The following is a 17020-nucleotide window of genomic DNA, read 5'->3' as shown; positions in this document are numbered from 1 at the left end:
AACCGGAGGTTAAAGGGAAGTAATTCTAAGAAAGCAACTACATTAATTTTGCATCATGCCAGGTGGAGAAAGTGATAAAAAAGACGATCTAAATGATCACACGGAGGCATTTATTCAAGAATTAAAACAACAGTGTGTACATTCACTACTACAAACTTAATTTTATTTTGTTTCAACATCCAATTACTTGCTGTTATGTGACGTCGGAATAGTTCATCAAAATTTAGTGCCTTGTGACTTGTCACTTGTGCCAGCCTGGTCAGTTTCACTGCCAATTTGCAACAAAACCGACCTGCCCCATGGTAGCTACTAGCTTGAGTACTCTGTCGTTTGAGAACTATGGTCGACGACAGTCACTTTTCGCACCCTTGTTTTGGCTTCATACATAATAAATATAGCATATGTTACTGTAATTTCACTTGAAATCCATATTTTGTAATAAAAGGTACACATTCATGATTCAGGGGGATGCAGACGATTCGTCCTCTAGACGTTTCGTCTACAGACGATTCGTCCATTAAAAATTTGTCCACTGTTGAATTCGAGATGATTCATCCACAACCAAATATTGTTCTTGGATAATTCGTCCACTATATATATTTTTATTTTTTATTTGTACTAGTTATTTACCGTATATTTCGTCCATGGACTAAATAAATGTACGGATACTTTATTTTAGTGGAATATCGACACAGATAATTGCCAGAGAAGTACAGATTGTAACCTAACCTAACAGCTTTGCCATGCCTATATCTCTGACATCGCCAGTGACTTTGCCCGTGTTAGATTCAGAAGGTGGGGGGTGGGTTACCGAGTATGACGGGAACAATTTGATAGACATAGTCTATTGTAGTTATAATATTGTAACTATAATAGAGAATTAAAGTAAATTTATGATAATTGTATTTACAATATATATATAGTTTGTGGAAAGTATAGCTGAAGAGTTGAAGAGAAAATTCATGGCTGTACAAAGAGGTAAAGGGATGAAGAGAGTTGAGTAGAGGTTAGGTGCAGATTGTAATAATGTAGGCCCCCTATACGGTATCTATTGAAAGATGTTTTTTGTTACGAGTAACGATAATCTCGACGTATACTAGTAGTTTACAGCAAAACAAAAATAATTAACCATTTCAATGGCTAATAAAAAACATTTTAGATTTATTGGTCTAAATGTTGTAATTGAGTGGACGAATTGTCCGAGGTGGGTGGACGAATTGTACGGTGGATGAATCATCTGTGGACGAAACGTTCAGAGGACGAACCATCTGGAAAGCCATTCAGGTGCATTAGTTATGTTAAAACAAAAAGTTTTCAATAGCAATTTTACATTGGAATTTTTCCAGCATTTGTCATGTACCCAATTTATGGTTATTGTAAGGAGATGCAAAGTGACATCAATGGAATACTGATGTCATTCAAATTATTACAATGCTTCGCCACATTAAAATAAAAAACTGGTCTACTAACCTTGACCCGTCAAATCTCTATAACAAGCAGACAACACTGTTTACAGTAGGTATATTTTTTTTTTGTAATTCTGGACAAAACATTAAGTTTATGTTTTAAAAGATGACAGAAATAAAAAGTACCTTTTGTCAAATGTATCATATTAACAAGTTACCGTTGGATAGGTTTTTATTTACTGTATACGAAATCAAAACCAGCTGGTGAAAAGTGACTGTCATCAACATTATGTCCACAACAGTCACTTTTGGCATGCATGTTTTGGCTTCGTACACAATAAATATACATATTCAAGGCTCGAAAATCATTTTGTTGATTGTAATTAGCGTGGTCAATGATAGTCTAAACATTTTAGTGGTTTTTGAATGTCGTGACACTTGGAACTTCTCGGCTGATTCCATCGATAAATAAGTTCAGCCAGTAATTTTTTGCTAACATTCGTTAGACTAGTTTTTATGCTACATGCTAAACTGAATGACCACTCTGAGAACCAGTCTAAAAAGTTCATGACGCTGAACTTAGATTTGTAATCCGGATGAGTTTCGAGAATGTTGTTGGTAGATAATTCTTCCATTATTGGTATATGCACCAATGTAAAATGGCCGCGTCCACGATGTCTTTACACATGTTGTAATGATTTAAAATATTTTAAGTTCTTCAATTAAAATGTAGGAAACGTGTGACAAACACGAATCAAGAATTCTGGAATTCTGGGATATACTGAAAACAATTTTTAGAAGAAAGATGGAAAGCAAAAGCTGCTTGTGAAACGGATTATTAGAAAGCATTTTATGTGTTTTGAGCGGCAATTGTCGCCTGCCAAATTTGAGCCTTGCTTATCTCACTGTAGACTGAGTACTGTGCCGTTCGAGAGTGAGACAGACATTTGAACAGTTATGCTTTCAGTATTGTGCAATATCTGCCTACCAAACGGTAGTCAAGATTCCCTCTCTAATACAACAACAATCCTATGTTTGACATTAAATACCTTTACATCAATAATGTTTTAGCTCCCTGGTAAAATAAATTTATGAAATTTTTTCACATATTAATCATTAATACACACACTACAGGAAGACACCTGACAGCACCTCCTTTGAATAATGTTCCGATTAAATACATATTTGTTGACAGGTTTTGAAAGTTTTGTTTTCAGGGAGCTAGAAAATGTTCGATGTAAAGGTATTTAACAACAAACATAGGATTGTTATTATATTAGAGCAGGAATCTTTGACTATCATTTGGTAGGCAGAGATAGCGTGATAACTGTCCAAATGTCTGTCTGGCTCTCTTACCGTCAGAGTAGTCGGGTTAACATTTGGATGGTTTTGACCGCTCTCTCAGCCAGACTCTATACCGAAAAAATGGAATTGTTGTATACCACCGGGTAGGCAATGATTCCCACTCTAAAACAACAATAACCCTATGTTTGACATTACATTGATTATTTTCGAGTTCACCAATAAAATATCGGCAAACTGAAAAATGATCCATGTAATGGTATGCTGTACTTAGCATCAAACAGGGTTATTATTCAGGGCTCACCATGTACATGGCCAAATTAGCCAATTGCTAATTTTTTTTATTAAAAGTGGCTACAACATTTGGTATTTGGCTAATAAAATAAAATAAAATTCCATACACACGGCTCTCATCTGATTTATACCCAACCCTTTTGTGTGTATTATATATTGTTAATGCTCTACTAAATGGTGGGAAACATTTTTCAATACTGAAATTTCGACAGTTTGAAATTTGCTCGATACAGTAAATCAGTATTGAGATGATACCGATACTGAATGGTATATACAGTATACTGCTCAGCTCTATGTAGGAGGATTAAATACCTGAATTTGGATTATTAAAGTAATATTTACAGTTTTTGGTTGCCATTGATGTTTTCTATCATGAAGATAAATAAAGGTAATGTAAAAAAAAAAGAAGATGCATTGTAATCATTTTGTATTTTTTCACTACTAATAATTTATAATGTTTAAATGATAATTCTATATATGTTTGATATAATGTTAAATTCAAATACAGAAGAAAAACAAATGGTGTGCTGAATGCTGTTGTAATGTGATACTAAGAGGTAAAATGTGGGGTAATTGAATTATCACCAACATAAAACATAAAAATGTCAGTGACACGTACATCATTGAATTCTGTCATATGTGAATTCATGATTTTAATATGTGTCCATATGATGATTGCATAATAAATATATTTGTAATTAGAAAAATTTAATTCTGACATATTTGTGCTGGGTGCAAAATTAAAAAAATTATTGTTCATAATTTTATTATTTCAGTAAATGTTCTGAGTAAATTTTGCATGTTTTAACTTTTCTTTCAGTAGTAATATTCAGTTTTGCATCTTAGTATGAAAGAAGATATTTTATTTAACCTATAATATATTTTGCTTCAATTATCTCCCCTTGATAATTTAAAATGTGTCATTAGAAAGTTCTTGTTTCCAAATAGTTGTTGCTCAATTAACATTTAATAATGTGTGATAAATGCAATATACACATCACAACTCAAACAATTATATAGTTGTTTGTTTCAATATATGCACACACACACACACACACACACACACACACACACACACAGACAGACACACACACTGTCTTTAAAAAAGTCTAGTATTTACATCAAATTTTTGTAAATAATCTTCAAACTCCAAATGTGTTATATATTAACGTGATACAACAGCTGCTACATATATATTTATGACAGCACCATTATTTGACATACATGTGAAAACAACAGATGTTGCTATCTGTCTACTAATAGATATCATTTTGACAAACATGTGTTACACTTGACTGTTAACCCATCTCATTTAATAGAAACTACATTTGTGATTTCTGTTGGGAACTAAAATTTTGCACTGATGAATATTGTCACCTCTCGCAATAATAAATATTTTACTGATGAGAGATTTATGGATTTACCTCAGAATGAAGAAGATTCTGTGGATGTAAAACAAAGCTGTCACGACAGGTCATTAGTTGTTATTCAGTAAAATTATCAATAAATTAGACTTAGTCCTTGGTTTGATAGTCTGCTTCTGAAATTCTGTTGACAAAATAAGAGCCAGAGCGTACTGATTATGGTTTATAGTTTATATTTTATAAATTACTAGATGTAACTCATTCTTAGCTGACAGGAATGTTTAGATGGCTTTACATAGAGCTTTATGCGACAGATATGACTGCCGTGTAGATAGCCATCCCATAGTCACTTCTATGTTAAGTGCAAAAGATGACTGTTCAGTTTATGGAATTCATCTTTGTACACTAGGTGGGATGTGCTGTTGGCCTGGGATTGATCCCTGTCAGTGGGCCCACTGGGCTATTTCTCGTTCAAGCCAGTGCACCATGACTGGTATATCAAAGGCGACGGTATGTGCTATCCTGTGTGTGGAATAGTGCATATAAAAGATCCCTTGCTACTAGTGGAAAAAGGTAGCACATTTCGTCTCTAAGACTGTGTCAAAAGTACCAAATGTTTGACATCCAATAACCGATGAATAATAAATCAGTGTGCTCTTGGGGTGTTATTAAACAAAACAAACTTTAACTTTGTGTGCCATATTTAACACAATGTGTTTATGGTAGCTGATTGGACCTGGATGCAAATGTAAATCTTTAAGAAGTGTGGCATCGGTCAAGAATTGACATACATGTAGGTCATTGATAAAAAAGATGGTTGGCAGTACAAAACAAAAAGAGAAACCATCCGATTGACTGGAAACTGTTAAAAGATGGTTGGCAGTACAAAACAAAAAGAGAAACCATCAGATTGACTGGAAACTGTTAAAAGGGCCTAGCTGTTTATATTGTAGATTACACCCAGTAGCATATGTATTTTCATTCTTTATAAATTATTTGTCATTTTATCGTCTGTTTCTCCATATGTAATGAGGCCAAGTGACTAGTTCATTATACTTGAATATATAATTTATATTATACTCAGTTAAAGGGAGGATCAACTCAAATATGAGCCTGATGTGTTAGAAAGATGCATACCCGGACGACCAACACATAGTGAAACTTTAAGAAATGAAAAATGTGTAATTTTAGAGTTAATAAAAAAACGTGATTATTCCTGCTAACTGGGGGCAGCCATTTTGTTTCGTTTTTGTGATGTCTGGTGATATATCTTGGGGTGAAGTGACATCAGCTCCGTCCAACGCCTCAATAGAATGAAATGGAGTTATAGAATTTTACTCTTTTAAAAAATCCAAAGAAAAAAAGAAGCATATTATTAGGCCTATTGGTAGGGTATGTTAGAGCAAAAACGACCACTCGCTATACCCAAATGATAATTTTCTTTTCTTTGGGACTATGTAATTGGTCAGTTTTGTGATTTTAGATGGAAAGTCTACTTAATCAAGGGTTTTACAGAATTACTTACAGTAATAAAGCAGGACGGCTGATAATGTCCATTACGATTTGAGGGGTGTCTGCGCGGTTATCACACAATACCCTGTGATCTTAATAAAAGAGGCACGTCTTTTTAGTGTGTTTAGACACAGTGTCTGGGGACCATCTAAATATACACCTGTTAATCAGGAACTACAGGTACAGGACACGGAAAGAAAATACCAATTAACTAAGAAAATCCTCTGATTGTTATTTCAGTACGTGGGTTAATTTATGTACAAAACAAGACAGATATTTCAACACTTTGACAGTGGTGGTTTATTTTGTATTGAAAAATAATATATACTTGGTGCTGGCTTACTGGAAGGATATTATTACAGAACATTGTGATGCATCTGCAAAAATCAGATATGTTTTGTTTCTTCAGTTTGAAGACTAATTCCTGACGTGACACGTTAGGTATTACGTAACCACCAGCTCGCCAGAGGGTGTATTCACTGGGATGGTACAAAATGGCCTGCGCCCATTATATCTAATAGCCGTCACATTTAAGCATTTTATTAATTAACTATACGATTATACTTGTTGATATTAAGCAATAATGTGCATTATATATCGTTGACTATGCATACTAGGCCAAATGCCTTAATTGTCCCTTCCTTTAAAAAAAATGAAATAAAATTTATAATGGTAAAAGATTTTCTTAATTCATGATCTTCTGTTTGTACTGTAAGCCATTTATGAAAAACAGTTCATCATTTATGCATTATTTTCTCATCTCCATTTACAAAACTCTGGTCTAGTATTTAATTTAAGTTGTCTATGTAATGTATTTTGGTGGAGTAGTGATTATGTTTATGATTGTTTTGTTTTAGGCAGATGAATGGATCCTATAACATTGCTTGCAGAACAGTCAGGTTACTGGTACGCATTATCGCACAGACAAAATGGTCATCTGCCAAGTAAGTACTTTTTATTTTTCAAAATAAAATACCGTAAAATATGAAATCAATGTGAGGTAGAAACTAATATGAAAAATGCATAAACTTGACACATCAAACCATGCATATATGTTTGTAAAATATTGTAACAAAATTAACTAAAAACATGAATCGGTGAACAACTGAATTTTATTTACATTTAAAAGCCCAGTCATTTAGTGCATTCAGTTAGCCAACAATCACACATGCTCATTGAAAAGTTTGTCAATATCAATGTTGTTAAGAAACATTACATTTTTCATTGTCTCACAACATGTCATGCAGGCTGTGTTTTATCCTACAGCGTTTTACACAAACTGTGTCTTTCTTGATAGACTTCAAATAATTCACAATTTGCAGGGAATGAATTGTTTTCAGAATACTAATTCTTAAGTCAACTTGAAGGTTTTTGATTTTTTCAAATTGGTCACCTTTTTTCCCCCCGCCATACCAGTTGGTGAACTGTTTTGGCAACTTTGTGGTCACCATTGATGTACGAATCCATCTGCTGAAGTTCTCCAGAGTACTCGGCTGAAATGAACTGAACAGTGAAACCACTTTTATATAACAGTTGTAACACCTGAGAGCCGCAAACATATCAAAGATGACAATTGACTTCTGTCGAGGTTGAAGATCAAGTTGTTTTAAGACCCTTTGTATATGGCACCAGTATTTTTTCTACATAGTCAAGCATACTGTCTTCATTTAATCTAATTGTTGGCTGTCTACGTTATGTCGCAATCTTTTGAAAAAGTCATAATGCAGTTGGCACTTGATGTGAGACCTTTGAAAATGGCCTGTGGTTGTAGAAAATTGCCGGCTGCTGTGCTACCTCATAACATAGTGACTTCTTGTTTTAACTTTAATTTTATCAAAGACTTGGTGCCCTTGCATTTGACAATACCAGTTCTCTTTGGCTAGGATATGTTTGTCTTAATAGGCCCTCCATTTTGTGCAAGAAGAGACTTATTTTTATGAATGACTATACCTCTGACAGTCGCTAAAACAGTAGTCCTGTTTACAATATTGCTTGCTTCACTCACTGACTGGTCACCACAAACAATATGCTAAAGGGAAAAAAAAGAGTTTTACAGTAATTTTTTGTGTTTTTTTACTTGGAATAAATGACTTATTGGATAGTTGAACTAATGTAATCATCAAATGGGTGGATTGTAAAGAAGATAAAAGATAGATTATGTGATATGTGTTGTTATAGTAGTGGTCAAGGATGCAAATGTTGGGGTTTTTTCCACAGAGACTTGATGGATATCATCCGTAATGAGGGAAAAAGACTAATGGTAATTGACCCTTCAGAAACTGTGATAGGAAACATGGTTCGTCGAGTTCTTAAGATCATCAGAGAGGAATATGCCAGGTATTTAAATATTCAGCACTTGTTTAGCTAAAGTATCTGTACCTTAAAATCTTTACAGAGAGAAGGACTTGATCTAAAAGTGAAATCCTTCTGAGAAATCAGTAAACAGACCAATACTAAGCAAGGACTGTGTAAACTTTTGGGGATTCAGTTGATGAGATGCTACCTATTTACAAATATTTTAAGGCTTTCATCTTTGATTAACAAGTTGTCTTATGACATTAATATTTCAGTAGACATTAGCTAACGGTTCATTAAACAAACATTCCTTTCCTTTCATATGTTGGTAATGAAAATATGTTACTTAACGCTTTCCAAACTGAAAAGATTCAATATCTTTCTGGCTTTAGTCATTCAACATCTCTGAGATTGCATGTCTCAAAAAGGGGATTGTCATGGGCTAAATATAAAGTTTAACCCAAAATGACCACCACAGACTAAGATTTTTTCACTTATAATGACTTTTAAAATATCACATTTCAGTGCAGCCCGTGGAAGGTCAGAGGAAGGTGACCCACAAGAATCTCTTCATGTAAGTTTTCTTTTGGTGTTAAAACAGCATTATTAAGTATATTATGATTTTTAAGCATTTAGAATAAAGCATATTAAACTTTTGTTTATTTTCAATGATGCACCATTGTTCTATTTCTTTTACATGTTATTTGTAATCTAGAACACCTTCTAATGAACATTTTGTGAGATTTTTTGGTATCATGCAAATTTGCAGGATTCTCATGGAACAGATAATGTGTTCACATTCAGAAAAGAAAAGAAAAACATTCCTGATCTTACCTTCTAAATCTTATCAACAAATGGCATGAGGAATAATATATATAATAATATACATGTATGTAATTTATTTTTATTATAGTTATACAAATTATGTAATACTGTGGTTTGTTTTAGCAGTTTAGTTTTTAAATTAACAGCAATACTTGGAAGTTGCATATCCACTGATAGTGAAAACACACAGCTTTATACAATGGAAAGGCGTCATTGTAGCTTTTATATCAGGTAGATAATTTATTATTGAACATAAAACAGAGATAATACAGATAGGTTACTGGTTAATGACAACAAAAGTTGTCAGTCCTGCAAATGTTTGTAATGACACTATTTATTGATTAATGCAATACCAAATATTCTCTGATTTAATACTTAGTTTCATGTAAGCGTCAAAGACTGAAATACATTTTTAAAACATCATATTCTCAATTGTAATATTTGATGTTTTTCAGAAATTGCTTTTAGCAGAAGGACAAATTGATGATTACACCCACTACATTCCTCCTTTAAAGGTGAGACATTTCCCCATATATGAAAACAAGTATTATGATATATATCAAATATCTTCATTTATTTTCTTCCTTTTTGAATTGTAATAAATAGACAAATTGATGAGCAAAATTATTGAAAAAGCTATATCAATCTGGAAATTGCATAACCTCTTGCTAATGGCAGAGTTAAATATTTAAGAACTAGAATACAATACAAGATAATGGATTAACTAGCAATTAAAAAAAATCTGAAACCACTTAAATTTTTACTGTTATCCAAATGTTTTGCCATTGTAACCCTGCCCCCCCCCCCCAACACACACACACACACACACACACACACACAATAAACATATTTTAAAGTTGAAAGTATTTCAGAATTTTGCTGTAAGAAATTACAGTATACAACCTAATGTGTTACTTATTTGTATATCATAAAAAAATCTCCCCCTTCGTTTAATTGCATTTTGTATTTTATAATATGTTTACTTCATTTCGTGTGTTGTTTTTCAGGCATCAGTAATTGAAGCAATAAATGAACTGAGGACGGAGCTTGATACAAGGTATCTTTATCATAGTGCACCTTCTATTATAATAAATAATATATTGATTAGGGGTTGAACATTTCTTTTGAAAGGGGTGGGACAGAGCCCATTGATAAAGATGTCGGTCTAGGATCGATCCTTGTTTGTGGGCTCATTGAGCTACTTCTCGTTCCAGCCAGTTGGTATATCAAAGGCCATGGTATGTGCTATTCTGTCTGTGGGATGGTGCATATATTAAATCCCTTGCTACTAATGGAAAAAATATAGTGGGTTTCCTCTCTGAGACTATATGTCAAAATTACTAAATGTTTGACATCCAATAGCCAATGATTAATAAATCAGTGTGCTCTAGTGGTGTTGTTAAACAAAACAAACTTTTATTTTGAAGTTTACTTACACACAACTTTAAAAAAGTTTTCTTAAGTGAATAAATAAATAATACAGGTATAATATGTCATACATAATACAATATTGTACTGAAAATATGACTTGTAAAAGTTGAGATTACTAGATTTTGTTGTTGTTCAATCATACTGTTGGTACCCCAAGTGAACTATGAATACACTGAGCTGGTGAATATTTCAGTGCTGATAACATTGCCACACAAGCCTTAGAACACATCCATTCAAATGAAGTCATCATGACGGCTGGCTGGTCCAAGACGGTGCAAGCTTTTCTCAAGGTTTGTTTTACGTTGTGCGAGATACTTTTACAAACTGAGCTAAACTGTTTTGTTTTCCAGTGTGTTTCAGTCTGTTCTTTACTTCTTTTGGTCCATATTTCCTGTGATGTAGTTGTTTCAGCTTTATATTGCTATAAATACCACTTCGAAAAAAACCTACCCTAACCCTACCACCCCCAACCCCCCCCCCCAATTGCCCCTTATTTATTTAGTGTTTTCTCTCTCTCTCTCTCTCTCTCTCTCTCTCTCTCTCTCTCTCTCTCATTCTCATTTTGTGCATAAAATGTGCACTGGATAAACTGTCCATCTCCTAAAATATTTTAATATATTTTCTATGTGATATTTTATAAAGTTGATTAATCTGATTTTAATCAGTAACAATATTTATATTGATTTTAGGATGCTGCAAGGAAACGAAAGTTCCAAGTCATTGTAGTTGAATGTGCTCCTTTCTTTTATGTAAGTATAACTGTCTTAAATATTCTAGTTCTTACTTCCAAAGGATTAACTCTAGTTACAAATGGGGGTAGTCTAGTGGTAAAGCTCTTTGTCTAATGTGTGATCAATCTAGATATGATTCTTGTTGGTGAGCCCAATCGTCAGTTTATGTGCCAGGTGGTAAATTTTCACTTTATAATTAATAAATGTTCACTGCTTCCCTACTGAATGTTATTTTATGATTTAATTTGTGCATGTTGATGACCCTAAAATCTGCATTTGAATGCTTGTTCAGTCAGTTACTATAAGCTGGTTGTTTATATATAACATCAGTTTTAAGATAAACCAATGAAATTGCATTGAACATTTATTCCTAATTGGTTCATGTTAGCTGATTGTTAATGTATAATTTTAATATTTTAAAAAACTCAACGATTGGTGGGATCTAGATGACGATTAATAAATCAATGTGTTCTAGTGGTGTCATTTAACAAACAAACTTTAATTATTAAACCAATAAATTTGCATCTTTTTAAATAACAACATTCAAAGCCAGCCAGCTATAGTTTAAATTTGTTCATCAGGTTTGCATATTCTTTGTTAACAGGGTCAGGAGCTGGCAGTAAGTCTGGCCAAGTTGGACATTGAAACGACAGTAATCACCGATTCTGCAGTGTTTGCCATCATGTCGCGGGTGAACAAAGTTATTATTGGAACACACACTGTCATGGCTAACGGAGGGTAGGTCAAATATACATTGATAAAATATAACTCCCGTTTTGTAAACAATTACATGTTCATCATCGCTTGCTCTGATTTGAATATAAAATATCTTATAGATTGTGTTTTCAAGATACCTGTAGTAAATAAATATGCAATCAAATTAAAGTTATGAAAGACCCTAAACAAATTTACAATATACAGTGGACTCTGTCTAAACCCGATTCTGTGTAATCCAGATCTCTGTGTAAACTGGTCCATTTCTAAAGCCCCGTCCAGCTACCGTTTATCTCTTAGGTATAAATCTCTGCCTAATCCGTACTCTGTCTACTCCGGACTCCGGATCAAAAATGAAGAACGAAAGAACCGTTCATGCATTAATTACCTCTGTCTACACCGGATTGGGATTTGACTGAACGACGAGATGCTTAATTAGTTGAATAATGATTGTCACTTGCCGAGTAATCAGAACGCCGTCGCAAGATCAAAGAAAGAAAGAAAAAAATGTTTTTATTTAACGACGCACTCGACACATTTTATTGACGGTTATATGGCGTCAGACATGGTTAAGGACCACACAGATTTTGAGAGGAAACCCACTGTCGCCACTACATGGGCTACTCTTCCGATTAGCAGCAAGGGATCTTTTATTTGCGCTTCCCACAGGCAGGATAGCACAAACCATGGCCTTTGTTGAACCAGTTATGGATCATTGGTCGGTGCAAGTGGTTTACACCTACCCATTGAGCCTTGCGGAGCACTCACTCAGGGTTTGGAGCACTCACTCAGGGTTTGGAGTCGGTATCTGGATTAAAAATCCCATGCCTCGACTGGGATCCGAACCCAGTACCTACCAGCCTGTAGACCGATGGCCTACCATGACGCCACCGAGGCCGGTCGTAAGATCAAATACAAAATGTAATCGCACTGGTGTGAAGTTTACTCTTATCTGGATTTTGTATTCAAATAATTTCGTATGTACGAATAAATAATGTTTTAGGAAATAAAATTAAATTTAACCTACCGTAGTACAAATATTAGAATGACCAGAAACCAATTTAATATGCAGCCACTAATATTTTATGCAGAAAAATATATTTGATATGTAATTACAATCGTTAAAAAGTCTCTGTTAGTGGATAACATCTTAAAAATTGCAGCAAACTCGGGAATGTCCCTTTAGGTATATTTTTTATGTCGATTGCATATCTGGCTTGTATGACTGTGTTTCCCAACCATCCATGGGTTCAAATGTCATTGTTGATCGAGAGTTGTCGATCATTCAAGAACCATAACCATAAGAGTCCACTGTAGTTCAGTAGGTTTTTTTTTAACACACAACCTATATACCTAGAACAAGTTTAAGTGTACTTAATGCATATATGGTTGTTACACAGAGTCCTGTTTCTAGTGTGTTTGATTGGATATTTATTAGATATCTAAGAAGATAATATTATTACAAACATTTTTGCCAAATCACTAAGTGTGAATTAAACTTGAAAGAACACTAAAAAAAATTAATTGTCTAATTAAAACTTGAATTTCGGTACAGCTTTTGTTACCAAATTTGCCATGCATGAATTAAAGTCCAAACCAAAGTGTTAACAACTACAATAAATTACTCTCCTACCTTTAATTACTGTTTGATTTCTCCCAAATTTTGTACAGACACAAATCGTGACACAAAACCAGACTGTAACGATGTCACCAATATCGACTTCGCCGAGATTGCATAGGGAAACATACATGCAGTTTTCTGTTGTCTGCCAGTTTGCTTGTTTATGTAATACTCTTCAAAGAGAGGTGGATTGATATACGTATTCTAGCAATGTTATGACACACTCACATGATGTCAGATTAATTATGTTACATACTTAGAAGGCTTTCACCCCTCTTGAAGAATATACCACAAAAAAGCAAAATGGCAGATGGTGAAAAATTGCCTGTGTTTTGTTCTAGGACATCTTAACAAAGTCGATATAGGTGATATGGTTTCAGTCTAATATGTGGAATCCATTTCAATGTAATGTTTTTTTCACGATTTATGTTTGGACAAAAAAGTTAAGAAAACCTAATGGTAATGAAAGGTAAAATAGTAATTTATTATAGTTGTTAACAATTTGGTTCGGACTTTAGTTGAATTTGTAAAATATTTTTATTCGAAAATCAAATATATAAAAGTCTTGAAGGAATATGAAAAAAAAAATTAATTGGCTAATTAAAACTTAAATTTTGTAACGGCCTTTCAAACCAAATTGACAAAATGCTATTATTTTTTAGAACCATTTTAAACTCAAGTTTTTATTACAATCTGTTTCTATTTTCAGTCTAAAATCTATCAATGGAAGTCATGCTATTGCCCTGGCAGCTAAACACTATTCAGTTCCAGTAAGTGATTGTTGATTTTATGTTGGAAGTTTTCTACAAATAGCATTAACAATTAATGTGATGTGATGGATGATGCAAAAGATGATAGTTGTATGCAGTAAACGTTTGCTGGCATCAGTAGAGAGAGGGACGAGATGTAGCCCAGTGGTAAAACGCTCACTTGATGCATGGATGGTTTGGGATCGTTCACCATCTGTGGGTCCATCGGGCTATTTCTCGTTCCAGCCAGTGCTCCATGACTGGTGTAACAAAGGCCGTGGTGTGTACTATTTTTGTCTATGGGATGGTGCATATGATGGACCCCATGCTGCTAATCGAAAAGAGTAGCCCATGAAGCTGTGACTGTGGGTTTCCTCTCTCAATATCTGTGTGGTCCTTCACCATATGTCTGACGCCATATAACTGTAAATAAACAAATGTGTTGAGTGTATCGTTAAATAAAACATTTCCTTCCTTCCAGTAGAGAGAACAATATACACTTTTACGACTTAATGATAAATTATACACACTTAAATAATATCTTGAGTTGTTGCTAGCATATTTAAGACAAATGTTAATTCTATCATGTTTCTATTTCCAGCTGATTGTTTGTGCTGCCATGTACAAGCTTTCTCCTCAGTTTCTTTTCTCGTATGATCAGGTGAGAATGTTTACACATACACCTACTGTAAAGGCTATGTAACTATCACTTTGTTCATAGAGGACACTTCAGATGTGCCAGTTCTTCAGTTTTTTTAATATTTTCATTCATTTGTCTATCCATCATTAAATATGTTTTGAATTTTTTTTGTGATTAACATTATGAACAAAAGCATGTTTAAAATACATCACTTTGACAAGTCATATTGACTTAATTATTTATCAGCTATTGGCAATACATTTAGCTAATAAGTGTTAATAAAGTCAATACAATTTTGTCCATTCTCTCCTGCTACAAAAATATTTTTTGTACATACTTTCAATTTGGTTTGATGTAAGAAGAAAAGTAAAAGGTTTTGGAACTAACAAAAAATACTATTTTTGTGTTCAATTTAGAAAACAATTGACTCAGAAATATATAACTTGTAGTAAAATCTATAGTATGAAAAAAGGTGTTCCCTGTGGGAATGACTATAGAAGTATATTTACCATTATCCCTTCTTCTTCTTTTTTTGTCAGATAAAACATTTGAATTCATCTATTGATGAACACTTTGTCCACAATTTGCATGCTTTTACAGTTTCATTTCCAAAGATTAACATTGACTGTTATTCTCTTTTATCTTAGGATGCTTTCAACAAGTTTGTAAGTCCACATGATGTGATGAAGTTCTCAGCTGGAGAAATTTTATCTAAAGTACACATACAGAATCCGATATTTGACTACGTACCTCCAGAACTTGTTACCCTGTTTATATCTAACATGTAAGTAACTTTAGTGAGGTTTTATATGCAGGTGAATTTTTTTTTCATAATGGTTTATTGGATGGGATGGGTGGGTAGGATCAATTCTGTGACCTCTTGTACTGCAGGCAATTGATTTACTTCTGAGCTACATCTTGTGGATGTGTTATTTATGACGGTGATGCAGCAGATTTTTGTATTTGACATGGTGAATTATCTTTGTATTATTATCTATTTTATATCCATGTCTCTGCATAAAATGTCTGTCAGTATGCTTCTTAACATCTTAGTTTCTCATCCGTGTGTTTGTTTATCATGTGCTGGTAACAGGTATCACAATTTTTCACCAAAAAATGCAATACATTTAATATTCACATTGGGAAAATTTGACATTTAAAGTTAACTCGAGAATGTGATACATGTGTACATGCACATTTTGACATTTCATTTAAAAAAAAATCTTTATAAAACTCAAAATTAAATTGGGTTTTGGAGTTTTTGTAAAAACTGTGTGTAGTAATTATGTGGATTGATTTATGTTTTCATTATTTAGTTTTTTAGTTTCATTTATTTAAAAAAAAAATTACTTTGACACTTAGAAACAAAATTGATGTGTTTTTTGTTTTGTTTTTCAGAGGAGGAAATGCACCATCATATGTGTACAGACTTCTTAGTGAACTCTATCACCCTGAAGATCACGAACTCTGATGTTACAAATATTATTTACACAGTGTAGTTTGATGAACAAAGGGCAGCCATTGAATACAAGGATGATAGTCAACATGCAAAAATAACTGTACGTCCCAGGCCATGGTTGTTCAAATGCAAGGGTAGTTCTTCAGAGAAATGTGAATTATACAGTCGAATTTCACAATAAAAACTTTTACAAAACTTGGTCACAGAGCTTAATTCTACAAACAGGCCTGGTAATAGGTGTGTATTGTGTGCAGAAATGCACAGTAAGCTTGTGCAATAAATTATTTAACACTTTTATGAAGTTCGGTGTATTTACCAGTCAGTACAGAGCCAAACTTAGTGTGGATTGGTGGGTCTCGTCCCCCACCCAATACAAAATGTTACCATTTTTAATTTTAAAATGGGTTGTTGTTGTTTTATTTTTTTGCTACATCCTTAGTTTGACTGGGTAAGAGCCTTTGGTATACCACTGCTGTAACACTGACTATAAGGAGACCTGATAAGTCTGCTGAGTGGGATTGATCCTATAACTTCATGAATTGCAGATGGATACTTTATCCACTGAGGTACATATCTCATCTCCCAACAAATGATAACAGCAAGTAGATTTTTTTTTTTAATACAAACAATTAACAAAGGTTTTCTCTTAAATAATTTATTAATACAGCTATAAGTTA

General features: G+C 33.6%; 1 protein-coding gene across 2 annotated transcripts; it reads left to right on the top strand.

Moving 5' to 3' along the window:
- The first annotated feature begins 14 nt into the window (after nucleotides 1-14).
- Nucleotides 15-16637, top strand: LOC121376231 (translation initiation factor eIF-2B subunit beta-like). 2 transcript variants are annotated; one of them, XM_041504048.1, is made up of 13 exons: nucleotides 15-132; nucleotides 6736-6822; nucleotides 8096-8215; nucleotides 8699-8747; nucleotides 9454-9513; nucleotides 10006-10055; nucleotides 10623-10719; nucleotides 11119-11178; nucleotides 11765-11898; nucleotides 14205-14265; nucleotides 14846-14905; nucleotides 15532-15668; nucleotides 16283-16637. In XM_041504048.1, exons 1-13 carry the CDS (start codon nucleotides 56-58, stop codon nucleotides 16353-16355), a joined length of 1065 nt encoding a protein of 354 aa, XP_041359982.1. In that variant the 5' UTR covers nucleotides 15-55; the 3' UTR covers nucleotides 16356-16637. The 2 variants fall into 2 exon arrangements, with proteins under 2 accessions (XP_041359982.1, XP_041359981.1); XM_041504047.1 differs by lacking the exon at nucleotides 15-132 and adding an exon at nucleotides 4325-4475.
- The last annotated feature ends 383 nt before the right edge of the window (nucleotides 16638-17020 follow it).

This window comes from Gigantopelta aegis, chromosome 6 (assembly GCF_016097555.1).
Source record: "Gigantopelta aegis isolate Gae_Host chromosome 6, Gae_host_genome, whole genome shotgun sequence".
NCBI classification, from domain to species: domain Eukaryota; kingdom Metazoa; phylum Mollusca; class Gastropoda; order Neomphalida; family Peltospiridae; genus Gigantopelta; species Gigantopelta aegis.
The sequence above is the reverse complement of the archived record's forward strand: the minus strand, read 5'-3'. Positions and strand labels throughout refer to the sequence as shown.

Bases quoted from the DNA above. Each gene is read 5' to 3' on its own strand.
- LOC121376231 (XM_041504047.1), top strand. From the start codon at position 4,366: ATGAATATTGTCACCTCTCGCAATAATAAATATTTTACTGATGAGAGA. The intron at 10,720-11,118 runs GTTTGTTTTACG...TATTGATTTTAG, and splicing joins CGGTGCAAGCTTTTCTCAAG to GATGCTGCAAGGAAACGAAA. The intron at 11,899-14,204 runs GTAGGTCAAATA...TTCTATTTTCAG, and splicing joins ACTGTCATGGCTAACGGAGG to TCTAAAATCTATCAATGGAA.